Source organism: Elephantulus edwardii, unplaced genomic scaffold (genome assembly GCF_000299155.1).
Source record: "Elephantulus edwardii isolate Elephantulus edwardi_28Jun2011 unplaced genomic scaffold, EleEdw1.0 scaffold00006, whole genome shotgun sequence".
NCBI classification, from domain to species: Eukaryota; Metazoa; Chordata; class Mammalia; order Macroscelidea; family Macroscelididae; genus Elephantulus; species Elephantulus edwardii.
This window is the reverse complement of record NW_006399756.1, coordinates 13,521,794-13,545,737: the sequence shown is the minus strand read 5'-3', so window position 1 is coordinate 13,545,737 and position 23,944 is coordinate 13,521,794. Positions and strand designations below refer to the sequence as shown.

The following is a 23,944-nucleotide window of genomic DNA, read 5'->3' as shown; positions in this document are numbered from 1 at the left end:
AGACTCCTATGACAGAGGCAAGAGATTTCAAATTGCTAAAATAATGCTGAAAGAACACTTTCTGGTTTTAAATACTACCCAGTTATACAATGAATAAGAAGTCCAAAGAAGAACTGTAGTTTTGATAAAAAAAAACCCACGTGGTGCTGGGGAAACAATAAATGCAAAACCAAAAACCCCTAAACTGAACACACCACAGATTGTTGAAAGAACAAATCAGCCGTCTTGGGAGAAGGCAGAACGTTCCTCAGAAGCAAGGATGGTGAGATTTCATCTCCCATAATCTGGTTATGTTGTCATGAGGGGGAAAGTCACTGGGGAAGGACATGTTTCACAAAGCAGGTCAATGAATAGAAAAGTGACCATCAATGTGACAGACTGACAGAGAGTCTACAACAGTGAACTCAAGCGCGGCCCAGACTGTGAGGCGGCACAAGACGGGTGGTGTTTCATCCTGACTGATGTACATCAGGGTCACTATGAGTCAGAGCCAACTTGTGAGGATCTGATGGCCTAGAACTACAGTAATCAAAGCAGACTGGTGCTGGTTTAACAAGAGACACACAGAACAATGGAACAGAATAGAAATGAGTGTCCAGAAACAAGCTCATACATCTAAGGTTAACTGATGTTTGATAAGAATGCTAAGTTCATCTGATAGGAAAGTATTTTCAACAAATAGTGCTAGCAAAATTGCTTCATATCATGTGTAAAACCAAATCCAAAACAGATGAAGGGTCAAATATTTAAACCAAATCCCTTAAAATCTTAGAACAAGGAGGGGCCACATTGTCAGGGTAGTTTTCAACAAAAGAATATTTAATATCGTAACAGGGAACTCTTGTGGCTCAGTGGTAAGGAATTACATTGCCAAACCGAAAGCATATCCACAAGCTGCTTTGTAGAAGGATGAGTAATCTCTTCCTGTGCCATTTATTGTCTCTGAAAACCTGCTGGAGGGTCAGCTATGGGTCAGTTCCCACTTTACAGTATACAACAACAAATAGTGACATTGTCCACAGTGGACTTGTTCTGCTAACCCCAAAGCTGTGTTTCTCTGGTGGTTCGAATCCATTAGCCACTCTGAGACATAAAGATGGGTAATCTCCTTCCATGAGATTTACAGACTTGGAGATCTAATGGAAGGTGAGTTATGAGTCCATGATTCTGACATGACAGCAATGAGACAGAGGTGAGAGACATTACTGAAGCAGTCATCCTAACTGAGAGGTGGAGAAAGAAAAAAGGAGAAAAAGTGAAACTGCTTATGTCACAAGGAGTTATAAAGATTCCTGTTCATCTGAAAACCCTAGCAATTTGCCTATGACACTGAAACTTAACAACATTCAGACCACTAAAATATTTTAAAACCACACCAAGTCCAATGCCATCAAGCAGAACTGCCCTGTATGGTTTCCAGGCCTCTAATCTTTATGGACACAGAATATCACATCTCTCTCCTACAGCACTTTTGGGTTGGAACCACTCACCTGTTGATAGCAAACAAGTGCTTAACCAATGGACCACGAAGGCAACTTTGTGGAAAAAAAATCAATTTAAAATAAGGTAAAAGATAATGCTTAACAAGTTGACAGAATCAACAAGTGTGAAAATGTCCTGTTTGCTGTGTGGCCTTCAAGTTGGTTCAGATTCATATCGGCGGCACAATACAGAATGACACCACGCCTCGACCTGCGTGTTCCTCAGTCACTGGGCTGCTCGCTGGGGCCACTGTGCATGGTGAGTGTCTTCCAACAGGAGGCTCACTTTCCAGCACAGTGTCAGAAGACAGTTTCTAGAGCTCTACAGTTTTCATTAGCTAACCTGGGGAGCTGATCACCATGGCTTTCTTCTGAATCTGTCTTATTCTAGAAACTCCACAAGAAAGTGTCTACCATGGGTGACCCTGTGCGTATTTAAGATACCAGTAATGTAGCTTTCAGCATCTTAGTAATAAGTCATTATAGTTAAGACTAACTGACAATGGGTGGTGGCTTTACACATTACTACGAATCCCACTAATGTAATTCACAGCCATTTTAACAGCTATCATCTCTGATCATTGTATTTACTCTGATTTTCTTCTCTTGGAATCTTGATTGCATGTGGCATCCATGATATTGTTTGATAATTTCTGCACTATGTTGGGGTCACCTTTCTTTGGAATGGGAAACATATGGATCTCTTCCAGTCAGCTGGCCAGGTGGTTGTCCTCCAGATTTCTTGGCACAACTTGGTGAACATATGCAGGGCAGTGTGTGTTTGCTGAAGTATGTCAATTGGTATGCTATCAATTCCTGGGGCCTTGTTTTTTGCCAATTCTTTCAGAGTAGCTTGAACTTCTTTATCACCACAGGTTCTTGTTCATATGTTGTTTCATGACATTCTTCTGTGTCCACCATTCCTTCTGGTACAACGACTCTGTATACTCTTTTTTTAAAATGCTTCCCGGATCATTTAATACCCTGGCCAAAGCATCCTTAAGTATTACAACTTGAGGCTTGAATTTGTTCAATTCCTTCAGCATAAGAAATGCTGAGGGAGTTCAACCTCTTTGACTTCCTGACTCCAGCTCTTTGCTCCTTTCATTACAATACTTTGTCCTCCTGTGCCGCCCTTTGGAATCTTCTATTCAACTCCTTAATATCTTGATTTCTTTCCTCTGCTTTGGCTTCTCGGCACTCTAGTGCAATATTCAGAGTTTCTTCTGACATCCACCTTGGTCTTTTCTTCCTCCTCTGTCTTTGCAAAGACCTTTTGCATTCTTCCTGGATGATATTCTTGATATTCCCCCATAGCTCATGTGGTCTTCGTTCATAGCTAATGTCAGATGGATCTTGGCTGAAAGCAGAGAGTACCAGAGGAATGTCTGTGTTTCACTGACTATGCAAAGGCGTTTGAATGTGTGGATCACAACAAACTGTGGCTGACTCTGAGAAGAATCCCAGAACACTTGATTGTGCTTACACGAAACCTATTCTTGGACCAGAAGGTAGTCATCAGAACAGAGCAAGGAAACATTGCATGGTTCAAAATTGGGAAGGTTGTATACCAGGGATGTGTCCTATTTCAGTATCTCTCAATCTCTATGCAGAACAGATTATCTGGGAGGCTGGGCTCTATGAGGAGAAGTGTGGCATCAGGATTGGAGGTAGACTCATCAATAATCTATATTATGCAGATCATACAACCCTGCTTGCTCAAACTGAGGAGGACCTGAAGCTCTCGTTGGCTGTAGAAGGTCAGGACTGCAGACTTTAATATGGGTTGAAGCTCAACATCAAGAAAACAAAGATTCTCACCACTGGCTAACTGGCAGCATCATGACAGATGGTGAAGAGACTGAGATTGTTAACAGCTTTAGTTTGCTTGGCTCCACAATCAACACTCTTGGTTCCAGCAGCCACGAAATAAAAAGATGAATCACATTGGGAAAGTCTGTTGTCAGAGACCTCTCCAAAGTACTGAAGAGCAACAATGTCAGTCTGGAGACTAAGGTGTACCTGATCCAGGCCATGGTCTTTGCAATTACTTGCTATGTATCAGAAAGCTGGACAATGACTAGGGATGATAAAAGGAGAGTTGATGCCTTTGAGCTGTGGTCCTGGAGTCTTGAATGTATCATGCACTGCTAGGAGAACAAACAAGTTCATCATAAAGAGGAGGTGAGACCAGGCTGTTCTTGGAGGCAAGGATTCTGAGGCTTTGTCTGACATACTTAGGACATGTTGCAAGATGGGACCAGTCCCTGGAAAGGGATGTCATACTTGAGAGGGTGGAAGGACAGTGTAAGAGAGGAAGATCCTCGATGAGATGGATTGATTCAGTGGCTGGGGTTAAGGGGGATAGGTGTATCAGAGACAATAAGATTGGCACAGGATAGAACAGGGTTTAGGGCTCTTGTACATAGGGTTGCTATGAGTCACAGGTAACTCGATGGCACAGAACAACAACAAAAGCCACACTCACTCTCACTCTGCTGTCAAGTTAGAACCAACTCACAACTGACTTTGCTCCCACAGAGCCACTGGTGAATCCAAACCATCAGATTTTAACAGTCATCGCATCAGCAGTGCAATTCCCTACTGACTACTAAAGAGAGCTCCCGAGGTTCCTATACTGTTAGCTGCTGTTGTTAGGTGCCGTCAAGTTGCAGTTGCACCAAATCATTCTCTACTCATGGCAACCCCATGCACAGCAAAATGCTTCCTGGTCCTGGGCCAGTTCCTTGGTGGACGGTGGGCTGTACGAATCCTATCCTCTCCTGTGCCATTCTTACAAGCTTTGACATCCCTGGGCCTACTACAGTAGTCTCTCTCTGCACCAATCCACATGGTTGAGGGTCTTTCTTTTGCCATGCCTCCACCTTTTTAGGCACGAGGGCCCTCTTCAATAAACAGCCTCTCCTAACAACACTCCCAAGGTATGTGAGACAAAGCTTTATTACCTTTACTTCCAAGAAGCTTTCTGGCTGCACCTTCTCCAAGATATATGTGTTCTTTCAGCAATCCATGGGATACTCAGCACTCTTCAACATCACAGCTCAGAAGCACTGATTCTTCTTCTGTCATCCTTATCCACTAACCAGATACATAGCAAGTGACTAAAAAAAAATCATGACCTGAATAAGGTGCATCTTAGTCCTTAAACTGACATCAATGCTTTTTAATAATTTGGAGAGGTCCCTGACTGCAGACTTTCCCAGGGCAAAACGTCTGATCTCCTGATTGCTGGTAGCAAGAGTACTGATTGTGCAAACAAGTAAGATGATGTCACTGACAACTTCACTCTTTTCTCCATCTATCATAATATTGCCTATCAGATTGAGAGAAGAGTTTCTGTTTTCTTGATGGTGACATGTAATCCATATTGAAGACTGTGGTCTCTGATCTTCTGAAATAAGCATTTTGAAGTCCTCCTCACTTTCAGCAAGCAAAGTTGTGCACTATTATTATTAAAAACCGTGTCCTCTGAAATGATATTTACTTGCAGGAACAAAGAAACAAAATAACAAGAGGCAATATTTCTCTCTACATTCCTTATCCAATCTTTTAACGCTTATACCATTAGTTTTATAACTAAGACTTATACTGAGTATATAAAGAAAATTACTTAAGAAAAGCCAGAGAGAACTGTTCTATTCATCAAATTCCTTGATGCACATTATGCTAACAAAGTCCATACTTTGGGGAATTATTTCACTTATGTACCGATCCCCAGTTGACACACCTTCTTTGTCTACTGTAGTGAAAGCTTATAAATTGCTATGATGCTAAAGAGGTTACAGAACAATCAGACTGGGAAGAAAGTACTTCAAAAACCCAACTAGTAAGATTCTCTGAATGAAAAGTGTCCAATCCACAGTCCATCAAGGAGCTGGCTGAGGACCAGGCAGAATTTTCTATGAATAGAGCTCGATCTGACTCAGTGATCACTAACACCTCCTAAAAGATAAAGTCCCCTAGAATATTTATTTCTAGAACTAATGAGAGCAATGTAACAAATAATGTTGCAAGAATGTTCTCCCTGTTTATCCTATTTAACCTTAATCATGGAAGATTTCAATCCTGCACTTTTAGCAATGATGGCAGTCTGAACACGAAGGTACTATGGTTTGAGGTCATGGTCTTTTCAGTCACTTGCTATGTGTCTGAGACGTGGACAACGAATGAGAGAAAAAGAACATTATGCCTCTGAGTGATGGTGTTGAAAAAGGGTGATGACTATCCCACGGAGAACCAAAAGAACAAACAGCTATATCTCGGAGAAGGTGTAGTCAGAGTGCTCCTTGGAGGCAAAACATACTCCAGACACGTTGCTTGGCGAGGCTATTCCCGGGAGGGACTTTATGCTTGGAAAGGTAGAGTGCCGGCAAAAGAAAGGAAAACTCTCAACCAGATAGACTGACACTACAGCAATGGGTTCAAGTATGTCAGATACGGTAAGTATGGCGGCACAGGATAGGACCAGGTTCTTATCTGTTGTTCACCGGGTTGCTATGTGTACTCAACGGTACTTAACAACAACAATATGCCTCAAAATCTTCCAAAGTAGTTTACATATACACTAAGCAAAAGAGGGATATTAGACGGTGCAGGTCCCTCATAATAGAATTCAAAGAGCTGGTGGCTCAAAGGTGAGTCGATGTTCAACTGATATGGAACAGAGAAATAAGGTTATCAAATAGGAGCTGCTCAAGGAATCAAAAGAAATTATCTTGGCTATGTCTTTTAAATCCTTTATCCTTTTGTGTTCATCACAGCTCCCAATGTAAGGCTCCCTTACCAATGCCCAACATCAATTAAATTCAAATTTTCAGCCACTAGGAAGTTTAAAAAATGGGTTAGAGCTTCCAGCTACCCACAACACACACCCCTTCAACTAAGAGAATCTAAAGCTTAATCCAAGTTTGTCCTTTCATATTGTTTCCAAAACTTGTGAATTACACAGCAATTTCATAAATATGCCTGGTCTCAATTTACAACACTGTACAATATTGCAAACTTTATTTTACAAATGAAGACGCTCAAGTGGCTTGTCTGTGACCCACAATAACTGGTACAATCAAAACTATAGACCACTCAACTTTGAAGTAAAAAAAGAAACTTCATTTTAAATCCCAAGACCCCTTTACATTTCTAAAAACTACTGAAGATCACAAATGGCTGTTTTTGCGGGTTACACTTAATAGACATTTATCTTTTGTTGCTGTGTGCTTCTGAGTTGGAACAGAACCAAAGCTGAGCCTCCGGCAGGTTTTCAGAAGCAGTAAATCACACAGGAGACTGCCCATCCTTCTCCCGCAAAGCAGCTGGTGGATTAGAACTGTGTGCATTTAGGACTGCAGCACAGCTTCTCACCACTAGGCCACTTGGGCTTTTATCTCATTATAAGTTAAAAATTATGAAACAAACGTAAGAATACAAAAAAGTTCCTATTTCATTAGCTATCAGGCTCATGTCATGCAGCTAGAAAAGGCACATTTTTGACGGAATGAAATGTTAAAAAGTTAACTAACAACTCTGTATTATGAAAATAGTTTTGACTGCATGAACTTTCTGTAAGAATCTGAAAAACGTAGAGGTGGCCCCAAACCATACTTTGAGGGTCATTAAATTAGCCAACAATTATTAGTCATGGCACGTTTCATTACATTTTAAGTTGTAATTCTATCTTCCTTAAAAGTATACTGTTTCTCATTACTATGTTTGTTTGTTTTTATTTCTTAGGGGCAAGCACAAAAGCTCCCACTACCACAAATTATGCAGTCAAGTTTCCCACATTTGGGGAAATCGCAGGGGTCAGCATATCTGAAGTGCACTGGATACACCTCGCCCTGGAAAAATCACCTTCATGATCATGGTATCTCCCCTGCCAGGTATCTCACTACTATATTTAAAAAGAAGACAAAACAAAAATAAAAATAACTCTAAAGAAAAGACTGGAATGCCCCCTTCTTTAGACAAAAATTCCCTCTGCACTGCACAAACCTTGGACAATGGTGTAAAATATTTATTGATTAAGTGGAATATTTTCTAAAGTCAAGTATGTGGGAGGAGGAGAGAATAGCAAACATCTTAAGCCAAACAAACTATCATCTTCCCTACTATGATAAAGACATAAACGACGAAGCACAAAAGACAGGGTCTTCAGGCAGTGAGATATATAAGACAGATAAAACACCCCTATCGCAAGCAAATGTCAAGTTTTTCTCTCATTCCATTTCTCACTGCTGTTGAGTTGTAGCTGACTCATAGTTGACCCCCTAGTCAGTTTTCAGAGGCTGTGAATTGCATGGGGGAGACTGTATATCCTTCTCCCACAAACCCACTGGTAGATTCGAACCACCAGAGATGCAACCCTGGGTTAGCAGTACAACTTCCTACCAACTATGCCTTCCGTGCTCCCTAAACACGAAGTTGCGGTTGTTATGTGCTCTCAAACTGCCTGCGACTCATAGTGACCCTATGTACAACAGCTCTGATTTCTGCCCTATCCTGAGCCAATCTCACTGTCTCTGGCACACCCAACTCTATTACCCCAGTTACAGTGGCAATCCGTCTCATCCAAGGTCTTCCTCTCCTGTGTTGTTCCTCCACCCCAAGCATGATGTCATGTCCTTCTCCAAGGACTGGTCCCTCCTGGAAATATGCCCAAAGTATGTTAGATGGAGCTTCAAAATCCTTGCCTTCAAGGAGTAGCTTGGCTCTACCCTACAGGACAAATCAGAACTGCTCTCATCGGGTTTCCAAGGCTGTAAATCTTTACAGAAGTCGACTCCCCATCATTCTCCCACAAAGTGACTGGTGGATTCAAACTGCAGAAGAGCAGGTGAGCCCTCAACCACTCAGCACTCAGGGCTGTTCGGCACCCACCTCTGACAGAACTCTCTACACATCCGACGGGTTACCTACCAACATCCACATAAGACAGAGCCCGCAGAAACAACAGGAAAATCATAAATAATCCTACATAATAATAACACAACAACAACTTACTACTTATTATTTTCTCTTAAAAAAAACCCATCTTATTCAGTCTCCAAAATAACAAGCTGTAGGACCTGCTCAAGTCTAATTTACTAACTCAGCAAATCAATAGCAATTCTAAAACCAGAACAGCAGTTCCTCTTCTACTGCTACTGTTTCAGGACAGAAGGCAGAATTACTTTCAAGAGAAGTCTTAACAGCACAGGGTATCCTTAAAGCTCCAACGATTATTACTGGACAGCTTCGTTTATTGGCTGGCATGAATCTCGGCACTATTAAATCCAGATAAAATCCTAACTTGGTAGTATTAAAATGTTCAAGTACTTTAAGCTATTTACTGTTTAGTAAATGGCTGACTCAAAATATTTGAACTCTTAATACTACCACGCTCTCCAGTAATAACCATCGGAGCTTTAAGGATACCCTGTGTTACTGCCTTCTCTTAAAAGGAATTCTGCCTTCTGTTCTGAAACAGCAGCATTAGAAGAGGAATTGTTGGTTTTGTTCTATTTTGTGCAAAGCTTACTCTGAGTCAATTTGACTCGACAACACTTAAGCACTGCTAAACGAGACTAGTGCTGTTCTATCTGCAGGAACATTCTTCCACTTTGCACATCACTCTTTGTCAACGTGCTGTATGAGGTGACCTGGGTTTGCTATGATGCTGAACCTTGTGCCAAGGGGATATTAAATACCAGAATGGTTTCCCATTATGGACAATGCTTGGTGGAACTCCCAGTTTAAAGCGGGTTGGGAAGCAGGAGTGGCATCCACTTCCGAAACAACATGCCTCTGGAAACTCTGAACTTGCAGAAACAATGATAGCTATGGAATGGCATTAGGTCTTTTGTTCATAAAGTTTCTATGAGTTGACCTCGACTTGACAGCAATCAACAGTAACTGTTTGGACAGACTAAACTCATGATGCATGGCCTGTATTTCAGGCTAACATTATCAAGAATTTTCTTCATACATTTCACTAACCTCAAAATGTCTAGACTAAATTAAAAATATTAGTACTACTTCTTTAGCTTTAGCAAACAAGAAGAGTAAAAATTGTACCACAGAAATTTATTTATTCTTTTCACACCAAGAGTCTGATTAAGATCCAAAGAGTTAAGTAATGAAAATCTATAAACATTTCAAAATACTGAAATAGACCAAACATCACCTGTTCTAATTACAACATTTACAATATTCCATTTAATAATTCTGAAAAATAAGAATTTCCGTTTATTACAAAAATAATTATTGTGCAAATGAAATTAGCTATAATGAAATGGATCTTATTCCAGCCACAGTAAGTTTCATAGAACAGCTCTGAATTATTTACCTGCTTGACCAAATGACTAAGGTAGCAAGACCGTGCAGTCAGCAGCCACAATTATCCTTAGTAAGGAGCATTAATATAATCTAATATGTATGAAAGACTACTGTGTGAAAAGGACAAAAAGTCAGAACACAAACACAGATGCACTATTTTAGCAGCCACTGAAGTCAGCATGAAATGCTGGTATTAAGGACATGAGTCAAGTTTCAAAAGATCCATTTTTCTAGCCACCTAGGAAACAGACACAATACATTCTTAGAAGACTGTGGTGGTTCAGTGGTAGAATTCTTGTAGGGGTCTTGAGTTCAAGTCCTAGCTAGTACACCTGAATCACACTCCCACCACCCATCTATCAGTGGAAGCTTGTGGGATGCTAAACAGACTTCAGCGGAGCTTCCTGACTAAGAGAGAATAGTAAGAAAGGCCTGGCAGTCCACTCCTGACGTCAGCCTATGGAAACACTATGAGAGACAATAGTCTGAGTCAAAGGCTGATTCAATGTCAGCCAACAATAACAACTGCTTCTTAAAATATTATAGGGGGAAAAAGTAGTTACATATATCTGCAGTTAAATAGGTGGAATACTAAGTTGATCCTAAGAGAAACACTATTTTTAAACACAGTTAAGTCATAAATACCTGTCATTATTGTATATGCCCTATCAATTACATAAATACATGTCAAGGTGCCTAATATGGAAGAATAAACTCAATTAAAACATTTTACCATGTTATCACAACATTTCTAAGTGCATATCACCAAGAACTAATTATAGGGTGGAGTGGGGGAGTTTTTATAAAGTTATGCAAATTCAAGCCCTGACATTTCAGTATACCACCCACCATTCTCCTTCTAACACATGAAGAATTCAAGGCCATAAATACACATTGTATTGAATAGAGAGAAAAAATATGCTCTAAACCATTCTGCTATTTTCATGAAAATTGATAATTACTGACTTTAACATTCTACATCATTTAAGAAACTTATCATCTATAGTTTATCAATATTGATCTTTTCTGAGTTTGAAATTGAAACATTTCTAAAATGTCAGGGGAAACTGCAAACACATTCGTGTTTAATTTTCCATTGTGTGGAGGAATGAGGAGAACAGTGTCCATATGGTGCCTGGTCAGATCTTGGAAGTCAGTGTGGTGAATTGTTAGAAACTTCGGTCAGCACTGCCCACCAAGGTCCGCCAGTGTGTATAAGCTGAGGAAGGAGGTGTTCTCCAGTTCTGATACGATAAAGTACTAGTTAGATGCCATCAACTTACCTAGTTTAGGACAACCTTAAGCATTAACAAAATACAAATACCAGTCCTTCTGTTACATGGCCAGGTTCACTTGGTAAAAACTCATCAAGCTATACGCTCAAAAGCTAGTCTGTTTTCTGTACGTATTAAAAAGTACACCAAAAAATTAGAAATAACTAAATCAACATTTAAACTTGCTTTTTTATATAGAAATATCAAAAATAGATATTTAGGCTGTAACCTACACAAAGTGATGAGCTGACTCTCGCAATAAAGCATTTGTAATAGCAGTGCATTTGGTTTTGAGTTTCAGAACTCTAAGACCAGCAGTCTGAAGCCACCAGATGCTCCATGGGTAAGAGTCAGCAGTCTGCTTTGATGAGGACTTCAGACTTGAAAGCCTGTAGGGCGGTTCTCACCATGAGACAGAACGGACTCAATGACAACAGCTTTTGTTCTGTATTATACATGTGTTTGAGCATAGCTCTCAAAAACAAAATCCTCAGAGGGGTGATATATTTTAAAAAAAAAAAAGATATTTTGTCAGATTTCATCTGTCGCACCTCAGTCTCTAGACTGCCATCAATTGTTTCTCAGTACTCTGAAGAGGTTCCCGATGGCAGATTTACTTAATGCAATTTGTCTTTTGATTTCCTGACTGGTGGTGCCAAGAATGTTGATTACCAGACCTATTACTCAATAATAGTAATAGATTATTACAAAATTATTAACTTGTGGACACTGATGTGTCAAATGTGTGAATGGCTGGTTACCCAATGTGGACAGAGAGTGGGGTGGAGCTCTCCGATTAAAACAAGCTTGGAAGCAGGAGTGGCATCCACTTCCACAATAGCTTCCCTCCGGAAACCCTATGACCCTGGAGAAAGGATGAAAGTCACACAAATGTTGAGGGCTTTCCTTCATAGGTTCGCTATGAGTCGCCTGTGACTCGATGGCACTTAACAACAACAACAACAACGATGCCAAAAGCTATGCTACTTTTATTTCAAATACTAGCAGGAGAATTCATGGTGGCTAGGTTTCAGTGCAGTTTCCAAACTATGAGAGACTAGGAAGAAAAGGTCTGTTCTACTAAAACTTGGCCAAAGAAAACCTTACCGATGTCAAAAGAACACAGTCTGACTCACTTGTGTTTGGTACATTATCATAAAGGATCATTCATTGGAAGAGGGCATCATGTCTGGTGAAGTACAGTCAGCGAGAATGAAGGTGACCCTCGGTGAGATGGTGGCCGGGAAGACGATGCAGTCCAGGCAATGTAATGCTTTGTTGTACTTAAAAGTCACCTCGAGCTAATGCTGACTTGAAGGCAGTCATGTTTATTAATCTTTTGTTCCAATGCATGGTTTTAACATTTACCAAAAAACTGTCCTCCCACCAAAAATCTAACAAATCACAGGAAAAATAAGAAGATATTCTAGTATCTATACAAAGAGTAGGTAGGGGGAGGCTTATGATGTCATCATTCAGTACAATGGGAAAACATATCAAAGAACTGGCTCATTTCTGGAACTTCCAGACAATGTAATTTTATGTATCTATTAAAAAAAAAATCCAACTGATAAAGACTATGGCTCAGATCAGGTGTACTTTAAACTGACATCCTTACTCTTTAACACTCTGAAGAGGTCTCTGACAGCAGATTTCCCCCCAAAGCAACTTGCCTTCTGATTTCTTAACTGCGGCTAACATGGGTATTGAGTGTGGATCCAAGTAAAATTAAATCACTGAAAATGTCAATCTTTTTCGCCATCTATCATGATGCTACTGGTCTACTGGTCCAGTGGCGAAGATTTTTATTTTCTTGATGTTGAGATGTAATCCATATTGAAGGCTGTAGTTTTTGATCTTATGCAGTGTGCCAAGTTTCTTTTACTTCCAGAAGCAAGGTTGTATCATCTGCATAACGCAGACTGTTGGTAATTTTCTGCTCCAATCCTTGCAATATATACATCTGAAAGTTGGACAATGAACAAAGATGGCAGAAAAGAAACAGATGCCTTTGAACAGTGGTGCTGAAGAACGGTCAGTGTGCTATGGACTTTGACAGAGCAAACGAGTCTGTCTTGGAGGAAGCGAAAGCAGAGTGCCTCTTAGAAGGAAAGATGGTGAAACTGTCTCACCTTTTCTGGGCATGTTCTCAGGAGGGGCAGTCCTTGGAAAAAAGTCTCATGCTAAGAAGGCAGAGACTGAATGAAGAAGACAGCTCTCAACAAGAAGGCCTGACAGTGACTAACAATGTGCCTGAGCCTATCAGAGACTGTGAGGACGGCACAGGGTAAGGGCAAGGCTCAGATCCATGGTTCCCGAGGTCACCAGGAGTCACAGCTGATGACACCTAACAACAATAAAGCACATGTATTTAGACAATCAAAGCAGGTAACTCATGAGAAAAGGTGAAGTATGAACCTATTATAAATTTAAAATAAATTCTAATACATGTTATTGTTATGTGCCGTTGAGTTGTCTGCAACTCATAGCAACCCTATGTGCAAGAGCTCTGAAGCCTGCCCTGTCCTGAGCCAGTCTCACTGCTTCGGACACACCTACCCCCATATTTTTATTTTATGCTGTTTGAATTTTTGTAATGAACTTACCACTCATTAAGGGGGAAAATGTTTCTGTATCATTTAGCAAATGTCTGATGCATATGTCTTCTGTAGTAACTTGAAATCTTTTCCACTTTGGTCCAAAGCTCTATTTACTGACACAAACAACCTAAGTATTTTAACTGCAGGCTCATACCAAACAAAAGAAATAATCCCTTAGTATCTGTGGTTTCTATTTGTCAGCTCAATTTTACCCATCTAAAGACAATTAACACTCACCCTTCAGGGAGCTCTGGTGCTGTATTCTGTTGGAGCTACACTGCTAACCCAAGGGGCATGTCTCTCTGGGGATCTGAATCCACCAGCTGCTCAGTGACAGAAATATGGGCAATCTTCTCTTTTAAGATGTGCCGCTTCGGAAACCCCATGTAGGGCTATCTATGAGAAGGTTCTGGCTTGATGGCAGGCAGAGACAGAAGGTAGTTTCTAATTGCCTACAGCTTTACCCATTTAAATGTAAATAACACTCATACTTCATTTTACCCTAGTACAAACATACGTAGTTTTTTGGTTCAACTCTCTCACTTGCTCAGGTTGGAAGTGACAACATAAAGAGCTAATCTTGCACTGGGTTTTTGGGAGACTGTAAATCACACAGGATACTGCCCATATTTCTCCCTGAAACACGGGTGCCAGAGATGTGCAACAGCAATGCAATGTTCCAAGGACTACACTACCAGAGTTTCCTAAGCAAAGGGTAGAACCGCACCACTACCACCACCAAGTAAGGTTTAAAAACGTATTTTAATGTATACACTGTTAGATGCTGGCAAGTCTATTCCAACATACAGCTACCACATGGACAAAAGCTGGAAAGCAAACCCCCATCCTGTATCTTCATTATCTCCCCTAGGCTTTTAAACCCACTGGTGCAGACACTCTGTTAATCTATCCCAGGATCTTGCTCTTTCAATTCTGTTACTGTTGTTTGTAACTCTTTAAAAATATGAAAGCCCATTCTTAATTGTTAGTCTCCAGACCCCTGGAGTGGTGGCCGATTTAGCTCTGCATAAATAACACAGCATGGCCTTTAGGAATCCAGGGCTGATTTTTATGATCTTGAGACTGTAACTCTCTCGAGGTCTCCATTTTTCACATCTATAAAACAGAAGACACTAACTTCTCCCAAAGAGTAAATTATAACTCTTAAGTTAGGAGGCATGTGTATATATATATGAAAGAGCCCACCCTCACTGTCTACCACAGAGTAAGCAAACTTATTATCTCTGCATTGCCTCATCTGACTGATCATTACTAGTACTTGTAATTCACTATTAAGTGCTTGATCAAGCAGGCTCCTCCAATACCATCTATTTTCTGATGGTTGGCTTTGGCTATTTCCAGGAACAAATACGAGGCTTCCAGGATGACTGAGACCTGTGCAGTCCTGATTACAATCTAAGAGCTTCCACATAATTAATCTTCTCCTCTAAATACTCAGAGAACAAAGATTTAATCTATTAATAAATTATTTTCCATCTGCAGCATTATTTTATGTGGCTCAATTTAAATAATTCAAAGCCATTTAAGAAAATACAAGTTGTAAGAAGTAAACTTAGTGCTAAGTACATGGTATTTAGTCAGTGTATTGAGGAATCTATTCTGACTGCAGTATATTATCTTGCAACACCAAACAGATGTTTGCCTTTTAAGAAATATGTTTCTTGTAATATGGAAGGTTTTAAATATACAAATGGCACACCTTAAATGATTTTTTATTTTTTATTTTAATGAATTTTAATTGTTCTTTACTTTCTCCAAAAGTCTGATTTAAATGATTATTCTAAATTATGTTTTAGAACCATTTTTTCACCTTCATCTACCCACAACACTAGCTATGATAGTCCTCAATAAGTACTTACTGAAATAAAATTTAAAATGACAGTATTTTTAATATGACCTAATTATAAGAATCTTGCAAGTTCATTTATATAGAAAAGTAAAAACTTATTTCATCTGAAGAGTTTGAAAGTCATTGCCTTCGAGTTGGAACTGACTCACAGTTGACCCGACACTGAGATCCCAAGGCTGTGAATCATACAGAAGGAGATTATATCCATCTTCCTCCCAAGGAGCAGTGGGTAGATTTGAACCGCTAGAGGGGCCTAGTCTTGGGTTAGCAGCACAAACTCCCTTCAGAGCACCATTATCTGAACAGTGTTGCTGTGTACAGCTGAGTCAGAACAGACCCACAGCTGACACTCCAGGGGGTTCTCAGAGGCAGTAAACAGCACGGGATGAGACTGTCCATCTTTCTGTGGAGAAGTAGATTAGAAAAACCTTTCTTTGCTTTGGCAGCACAGATACAAACAATAAGAAAAACCTACTTACATTAATTTACATCATTACCCTCAGGTCCAAGAATAATATAACGTTACTGTTTCTACTTTCCCTAAGTATCAAAAGTTAACTGTATTTCCAATCATAGTAAAGACATCTTTTAACAGTTATCTATACGCTGTGTATTATGTACCACTGGGTTGGAACCTATTCATAGCTGACCCTCTGGCGGGTATTCAGAGGCAGTAAATTGCATGGGAGGAGACTGCCCATATTTGGCTTGAGGAGTAGCTGGTGGACTGGAACCATGTACCTTTACAGGCTGGCAGGCTAAAAAACGTCTTACCATTAAGCCACGAGAGCTCCCTTATCTGTATGTTGTTATTGTTGTTGTGTGTCATCCAGTTGCCTGTGACCCATAGTGACACTATGTACAGCAGCTCTGAGCCCTACCCTTTACTGAGCCAGTTTTCACTAATTCTGAAACACTAATCCCCAGTGTCCTAGTTACTGTATCAATTCATCTCATTCAGGTAGTCTTCCCCTGCGCTGTTCCTCCATCCTTCCAAGCATGATGTCCTTCTCCGAGAACCAGTATTTCCTGGCCCTATGCCCCCAGTATGTGAGACAGAGCTTCCACATCCTAGCCTCAATGGAGACACTTGGTTTCACCTTCACCAAGACAGACCTATTTGTTTTCCTGGTAGTCCATGATATGTTCAAGACTCTTCTCAAAAGCATTAATTCTTCTTCTGTCATACTTAGTCATTGTCCAACTTTCTGATGTATAGCAAGTAATTGCAAAGACCATGGCCTGGATCAGGCACACCTTAGTTTCTAGACTGACATTGTTGCTTTTCAGTACTTCAGAGAGGTCCTTGACAGATTTCCTGACTGCTGGTGTTATGAATGTTGACTGTGGAGCTGTAATTGTTAACAACCTCAATTTCCTCTCCATCTAGCATGGTGCTGCCAATTGGCCCAGTGGAGAGAATCTTTGTCTTCTTGATGTTTAGCTTCAATCCATATTGAAGACTATAGTCCTTGACCTTCTGCAGCAAGCGCTTCAGGTCTTCTTCAGTTTCAGCAAGCAAGGTTGTGTCAAGAAAAATAATTATGAAAAGAGAATGGAACAATACATTAAATCTAACTTTATAGGTGACTCAGTTTCCAGTAAATTTACTTTCAAAGTTTTTAAGAATACACCAATTACCAAGAACAAATGTACCTCAGAAAATCAGTAAAATGGAAACCCTCCCCATTCTGTAATTGATGTTAAAATGTTTTTCTTCTTCATCTCAGAGGGCCAAAGAAGATATAACTCAATTTACAAAACACATTATAAAGTATGAGGCTTTGTTATCCAACTCTAATTTAGTTCTCTGAAATTAGTGGTATAGTTTGAAAAGTTACATATAAAAATAATGGCATTCAAAGTCTCCGCCTCACTACATAAAGGCTAACCCCGCCTTTAGCGGGGACAAGGTCTTCCTCATTTTTTAGTCATTAAAATATCTGAAAAGTTTCCACTAATACATATTCGAAGGTTTTAAAAAACAAAAGTATTTTAGAAAAAAAAGTCGTTCAACAAACATTACATACCATGGACCCAAAAAATGAAGCCTCTCCCAAATATTTATGTGCTTCAGACTCATTCATGAAATTAAAATATCCTGTCGATAAGTGGATGCGTCCTCATCTGTAGATCAATCAGGAAGTAAATGTTTCTATACATAGACTTTATTAATTATTAATATGGTTTATTTATAAACCATCTTGAACCAAAATAAAATATCCAACAAACTCAAAATACCAAGAGATTTTGCATTTTAATTTCCAGAGGCTGGTGTTATAAGATTTCCCAAAGAACTCTCAATAATGCAAAATCTCTAATTTTTAAATATCAACAATTAAAAAACCAAAAACACACCCACTGCAGGCCTTACAAATATCTTTCAGTATGCCAAAACCTAGTTGTTATCCAGTTAATTCAACCTCACGGCAGCCCCATTTGTGCAGACTAGAACTGATCTGTAGGGTCTTCAAGGCTGTGAACTTTAGGAAGCAGATGGCCAGGTCTTTATGCCTCTGGGGAAGTCTAAGCAGCTACCTTTTTAGTTTGCAGAATGTTTATCTGCAACCCCTACGGCACAGCCATAATTCACAAGGAACAGAAGCATTCGTTTACTCATAACACCAAAAGTACAGAAACAATTCTTGAGGGATGGAAGCATCAGTAACAATCTCAAATACTTGATTACTGATGCAGGTTTAAGGCTGATGACTAAGTCTCTGTAGTCCAAAAAGTGAGTGATAATCTTTCACCTTTTAAGATTAGGTTTTAGGTTGTTTTTAAAAATAATACGACTAATTAAAAATTTTAAAGTCTTTATCTTAGGAGAGAAATCAAAACAAAGACTAAAGAGGAAGTCCTATCTTCAGTGAAAACATGTTCTATACATTTTAAGAGTGCTGGGGTGACTCAGTGTTAGGAGAAGCATGAGTTCCTGGGTGGTAAATGCAATTGACAACTCAGGGTTACAAGTCTGGATTCACCCAGAGACATGGGAAAAATGAATTGATGTTCAACTTCCGAAAAATCGGTCATTGAAAATCCCATGCAGCATTCCTACTCGATGATAACATCAAACACTCTATTATTTAATACAGAAATATTACATATCGTTTTTATGCAGTACAATTTCATTTCTCCAAATATTCTCATGTTTTACAAACCAAGTTAGTTGAGTAAAGTGAAATGTCAATCAGCCAAGTCCTTAGAAAAGAACTTCCTAAGCTACTTAGCATTCAAGCATTCAAGGTGAAATACCAAGAACTGGCAGTCTTGCAAGATGACTTCACTTTCTCAACATGAAAAACAGAAAAATGAACTGACGGGAGAAGTGACACATGCTAACTGGCCAACTATTTTTATATGTAATAATTAAAAGTGTCAAAAGTCCTAAGACAATATGCAATTTTCTTTGCTGTGTTAGCTGTACTAAGTAGATTAGATGGCTAAAAAAGGATAAACTAGCAAGACCTCTATTTGGAAATAAAAGCTGCTGGATTAAAATAGAAACACAGTGTGGGGCAGCACTGGAAGATTTAACCTTATGATTTAAGCTTAAACAAAATATCTTTTTAAAATTTCCAATTATTTTTTTTAAGGAGAATTGACGCTTTTGAGCTGTGGTGTTGGAGAAGAGTGCTGAGAGTGCCATGGACTGCTAAGAAAACAAACATATTCATCCTGGAGAGGGTTAAACCGGGCTGCTCCTTGGAGGCAAGGATTCTGAAACTTTGTCTGACATACTTTGGTCATGTTGTAAGGCGGGACCGGTTCTTGGAGAAGGACATCATGTTTGGGAGGGTGGAGGGACTGCACAGGAGGGGAAAGCCGTCTGGGAGATGGATTGATTCGGTGACTGCAGCAATTGGGATGAGTGTGTCGGAGACAATGAGATTGGCACAGGACAGAGCAGAGTTTAGAGCTGTTGTACATAGGGTCGCTATGAGTCGCAAGTGACTCGGCGGCACATAACAACAACAACAAGAAAGCCTTGATATTGTTAACTTGAACAGAAAGGTGGATAGTTCAGATCCATCAGTCACACAGAGAGAGAAAGAAAGACTGGAAGTTTCCTTCCAGAAAGACTTATAGTCTCAGACACCTAAAAAAGGCTCACTGAGAGTGGGAGCTGGCTTGACATGTCTGACGCCATCACACTGTATGCAAGAGCTCCTGACCCATGTGGAAAAACATTCCACATATACACAAGGATGTCTCACCTAGAAGAGGAGCAAGCTTGGTTCCACCAGGTCTAGGAGTCAGTATTTTCTTAATTACAAGCAAGTTACTCTAAGCTCCACTCCCTAGCATGTAAAAAAAGATTAACACAATTCTCACTGAGATAGCCATACATGTTTAAGTGTAGAAGAATTCCTATATTTAGCTGAAATTTGAATCAGCATCACAGTACCACCAGTTTAAACTGTTTGAAAGAAAATTCAATACCTTGTGAAATAGTCTTTTTTCACTTCCATACTTATTACTTGAAACAAACTCTGGCTATACAGTGTTATACTGCTAACCGTAAGGTCAATGGTTCAGATCTACCTGCAGCTGAGAGGAAGAAAACTGGATAATCTCTTCTCATAAAGATTTACAGAGCCTTGGAAAACTCAGTGCAAGGTCACAATTAGATGGATTCCAGGCAACCACAGGGAGTCCTAATAAGCTTCCTAGTAATTTCAACCCCATCAATGACACGCTCTTGCTTAACTTTTAAAGCACAACATTCTGGTGGCCCAGGGAGTAGTGCTGCTCTCCCTGGTGGTACAAATCTACCAGTGCTTCAAATATACCAGCGGATCTGTGGGGAAAGATGAGCAATGTCCTCCTCTGAAAACAATGTAGGGTCAGTTTCAATTTGACACAATGACTCTGGGATTTTTAAAAATCCATCTCACTAGAGCCTAGTCTGTACAGGGCTTAGGTGGTCTGTTTCTATTCATTGTTGACGTGCCAGTATCCAGAATGACAGGCACACACACAAATACTTGCAGAGTGAGGGCGGCATTCTACTGGTAAGTTCTCTCCATTATAAGGAGGACGGATGTGTACATCTCAAGCAGTGACTATTTAAAGCTTAAGAATAGATGCTTATATTATCAAACTCCTCCTACGCTTTTTTAGACTCTTAGACTGTAGTAAACACAAACCAATTTACCTGAAATGGCACTGGACTTCAATGATACACATAAAACTCCTTCAAATAAACACCTCAATGATTCCCTAACTTATTCATAATTTCTTTCTGATTTAACTAAAACATCATTTGATTAAAAAATAAATCTCAAAGTGATAAGCACTCTAATTGCCACGTGGGTAATTAAACCAAGAATAATAACAACAAAGTCAAATTTTACTGCCTGAAAGCACCCCAGGAAATACGAAGGAAAAAAGCTGTGATCTCAAACTCAATTTACTGTCATCAAGTTGGAACTGCCTCTCGGCTGACTCTCCCGGCTATAAACTGCACAGGAGACTGTCCACTCTTCTCTCGGATTTGAACCACCAGAGAGCGGCCAGCTTTGGGACAGCGGCTCACATTCCCAACAGGCCATACCAGCAGAGCTCCCTCAAGTTGGGATAGAGTATAAAAAAATGTACTAACTTTTTTCTTAAGACTTTTTTTAGCAACACACGTCTATAAATAAACCCCTGACTGTTAAAACACTAGAGGTCGTTTATAATTGAGTCACTTATATGGCAGAGCTTACAAGGTAGTTTCATAAAGTGTGTCCGACTTCACAGAACAGGAAATTATGCAGTCAACAGCCAGTTTGTCAACCTTTGTAAACACATGAAAATAGTTTCATTACAAAGTAAATTCCTCCTGCCACCCAACATTTTAAGCTGTCATTTTGTGCCACAAGCCTCGGCAAAACACCAAAAGATCATAACCAATTCCAAACCAAACATAAAGTATCTCTGGATTTTCTGGGTCACTAATTGCCTGAGGGTATGACAGAAAAAACAAACTCATACTCACTTGTTACTAAGTCAGTTCTGACTCAAAGCAACCCTCCATTGGATTTCCCAAGCTGTGAATGGCAACAGGACGAGATGGCCTGTCTTCCCTCTGTAGCGCTGCAGGTGGATTTGAACCAACAGAGATCTGCAGCCTTTGGGGGAGCACACTCCCCACAGACTACACTCCCTGAGCGTCCTTCCTGTTGTGCGATGTCAAGTCGGAACAGACTCAGAGCTGACCCTCAGCCAGGTTTTCGGAGGCTGTAAATCACAGGGGAGGAGACTGCCCAGCCTTCTCCTGAGAGCAGCAAGTGGATTCAAACCGTGCGCCTCTGGATTGGCAGCACAGCTCCTTCCCCCACAAGGCCACCAGAGCTCCTCCTTTCATAGAAATTTGCAACTTTCCTCAAATAACATTAAGTAAGGTAACTACGAGATTGGTAAAAAATTATAATAAAAGATAAAATTCAAAAGGGTCAAACATATCAAAGTAGATAAAATTTGCTTGGGAAAACCAGAAAGTGAAAACCCAACAGCTTCGAAAGAAATACGACAAGACAATTCTCCACTTAGCCAAGTTGAGGAACCTCTAGTCTTGCAAAACTCTATTTCCTAAAAAAAACCCCCAAAACCCCAAAACAAAAAACAACCCCATTTTCCCTCATCCTTATATGAAAAAGAAAACTTCTTTATGTATTAATCCAAACAGTGGAATAATTCTTAAGCAGTGACTGGCTACAAGAATGTGTTCAAAAGTTGTAACTCTCTACCGTATTTTCCACATAGAGCGCAACACCCACTTAAATAATGTGTGTAACACTCACAGAAAACTAATGCAGAGGAAACTCTGCAGTTTGCAAAAGTCACGGGACATGTGTCATCTGCAGGAGAACATGGCCCTGATCTGCAAAACCCATCTGCAGGGTGACTGGAGGGACCGAGAGGGGCATTCCAGCCACAGGGGCCCTTGCACGCCAGGTCTCTCCAGATGGGCAGAGGGCAGCGTGGCAGGTCCGCAGCCTGGCCCCAGTGTGCGGTGACCAGGATGCTCTTAGCTCCCCGCTCCTGCAGCCCCAGAGCAGCGCGTGCAGCCAAGACACAGTGCAAGTGCAAGTTCAAGTGCAAGTGCCAAGCTCCCCGGGGTCCTTGCTCTCGCCGGCCTGCACTGTGTGGTCACGAACCGCTCAAAGCGGCCAAGGAGATGCTGCAAAGTCAGCGCCAACGCGGCCTGGATGCGACAGGCGGGGCCCCGTGGAGACTCCCCGCCCTCTTCCAGGTGGACAGTGCCCAGGAGCCCAGAAAAGGCTTGCAAGTTCACGGCACGCCTGTCTGGGAGGAAAACACTGCTGCTGGTGCTGATGCTGCAGGTGCTGGCGATGCTGCTGTTGGCTGGTGCTCCCGTGCCTCGGAAGTAAGGCCTGGCGATCGCCCCCCCTTTGAAGGTGAAGGTCCGCAGCGCGCGCGCGCGGGGCGCACCCCCCGAGCCCCCCAAGCTCACCTGATCTTGTAGCTGGGCAGCGTGTGCTTGCGCTTGATGATCTTCTTGAGCTGGTTGACGATGATGGACGTGAGCTGCGGCATGGGCCGCCCCTCGAACTGCGAGCGCACCTCGAAGTCGATGAGCGGGTCCTCCACGAACGAGAAGAACCAGTGGGTGAAGGGCACGCGCGTGAGCACCAAGCGCAGCCGGCCCACCACGCGCGACAGCTTGACGAACAGGTAGGCGGACTTGCCGAACACCAGGTCCACGTCGATGGCCAGGTGGAAGCCGCCGTGGTACTCCACCTCGGCCTCGAAGGCCAGCTCCTCGGGCGAGGCGGCGGGCAGCGCGTCGCCGTCGGCGCCGTCGGGCTCGCCGGTGGCCGAGGGCACGACGGGCCGCAGCAGCCGGATGGTCTTGACGAAGGGCACCGTCTCGCCCAGGAACACGTCGCGCAGGCTCAGCCCCTCGAGCAGCCGGCCGGCCGTCTTGGTCTGCAGCAGCTCCTCGAACTCCACCTTGATCTTCTTGGTGACCCAGCGGCGGGCCAGCGCCGTGTCCCGCAGCTCGCGGAACAGGAACAGGATGGCGGCGTTGAGGAAGTAGCAGGTCTCCCGCGTCGGCGGGGCGGGGGGATCGGGCGCCGGGGTCGCGCCGCCGCCTCCGCCCTCGGGGGGCCCGGCCGGGGGCTCGTCCGCGCCGCCGCCGCCATAGAGGTACTCGCGGAGCGGCAGGCCCGGCACCGGCTTGATGTAGCGGAAGCCATCGCGCGCGCGCGCGGCCTCGTCCGGCGGCGGCTCGGGCGGCCTGCGGTAGAGCAGCAGGAACTGGGCGAGCAGCGTAAGGAAGGAGCCCAGCACGGCCGACGCCAGGATCATGAGCAGCAGCCCCATCCCGCCGCCGCCCGGGCCGCTGCTCCCGCGCCAACCGCGCCGCTGTCT

General features: G+C 41.8%; 1 protein-coding gene across 1 annotated transcript in view; it reads right to left on the bottom strand.

Annotated features, from left to right (window-relative positions):
• PDZD8 (PDZ domain containing 8) overlaps window positions 1–23,938 on the bottom strand; it is a 67,291-nt gene extending 43,353 nt beyond the window's left edge. The window contains exon 1 of the mRNA XM_006879906.1: window positions 23,022–23,938. Within this exon, the coding sequence (XP_006879968.1) occupies window positions 23,022–23,896 (875 nt within the window). The 5' untranslated portion in view covers window positions 23,897–23,938. The remainder of the gene's footprint in view (window positions 1–23,021) is intronic.
• Between the last annotated feature and the right edge of the window lie 6 nt (window positions 23,939–23,944).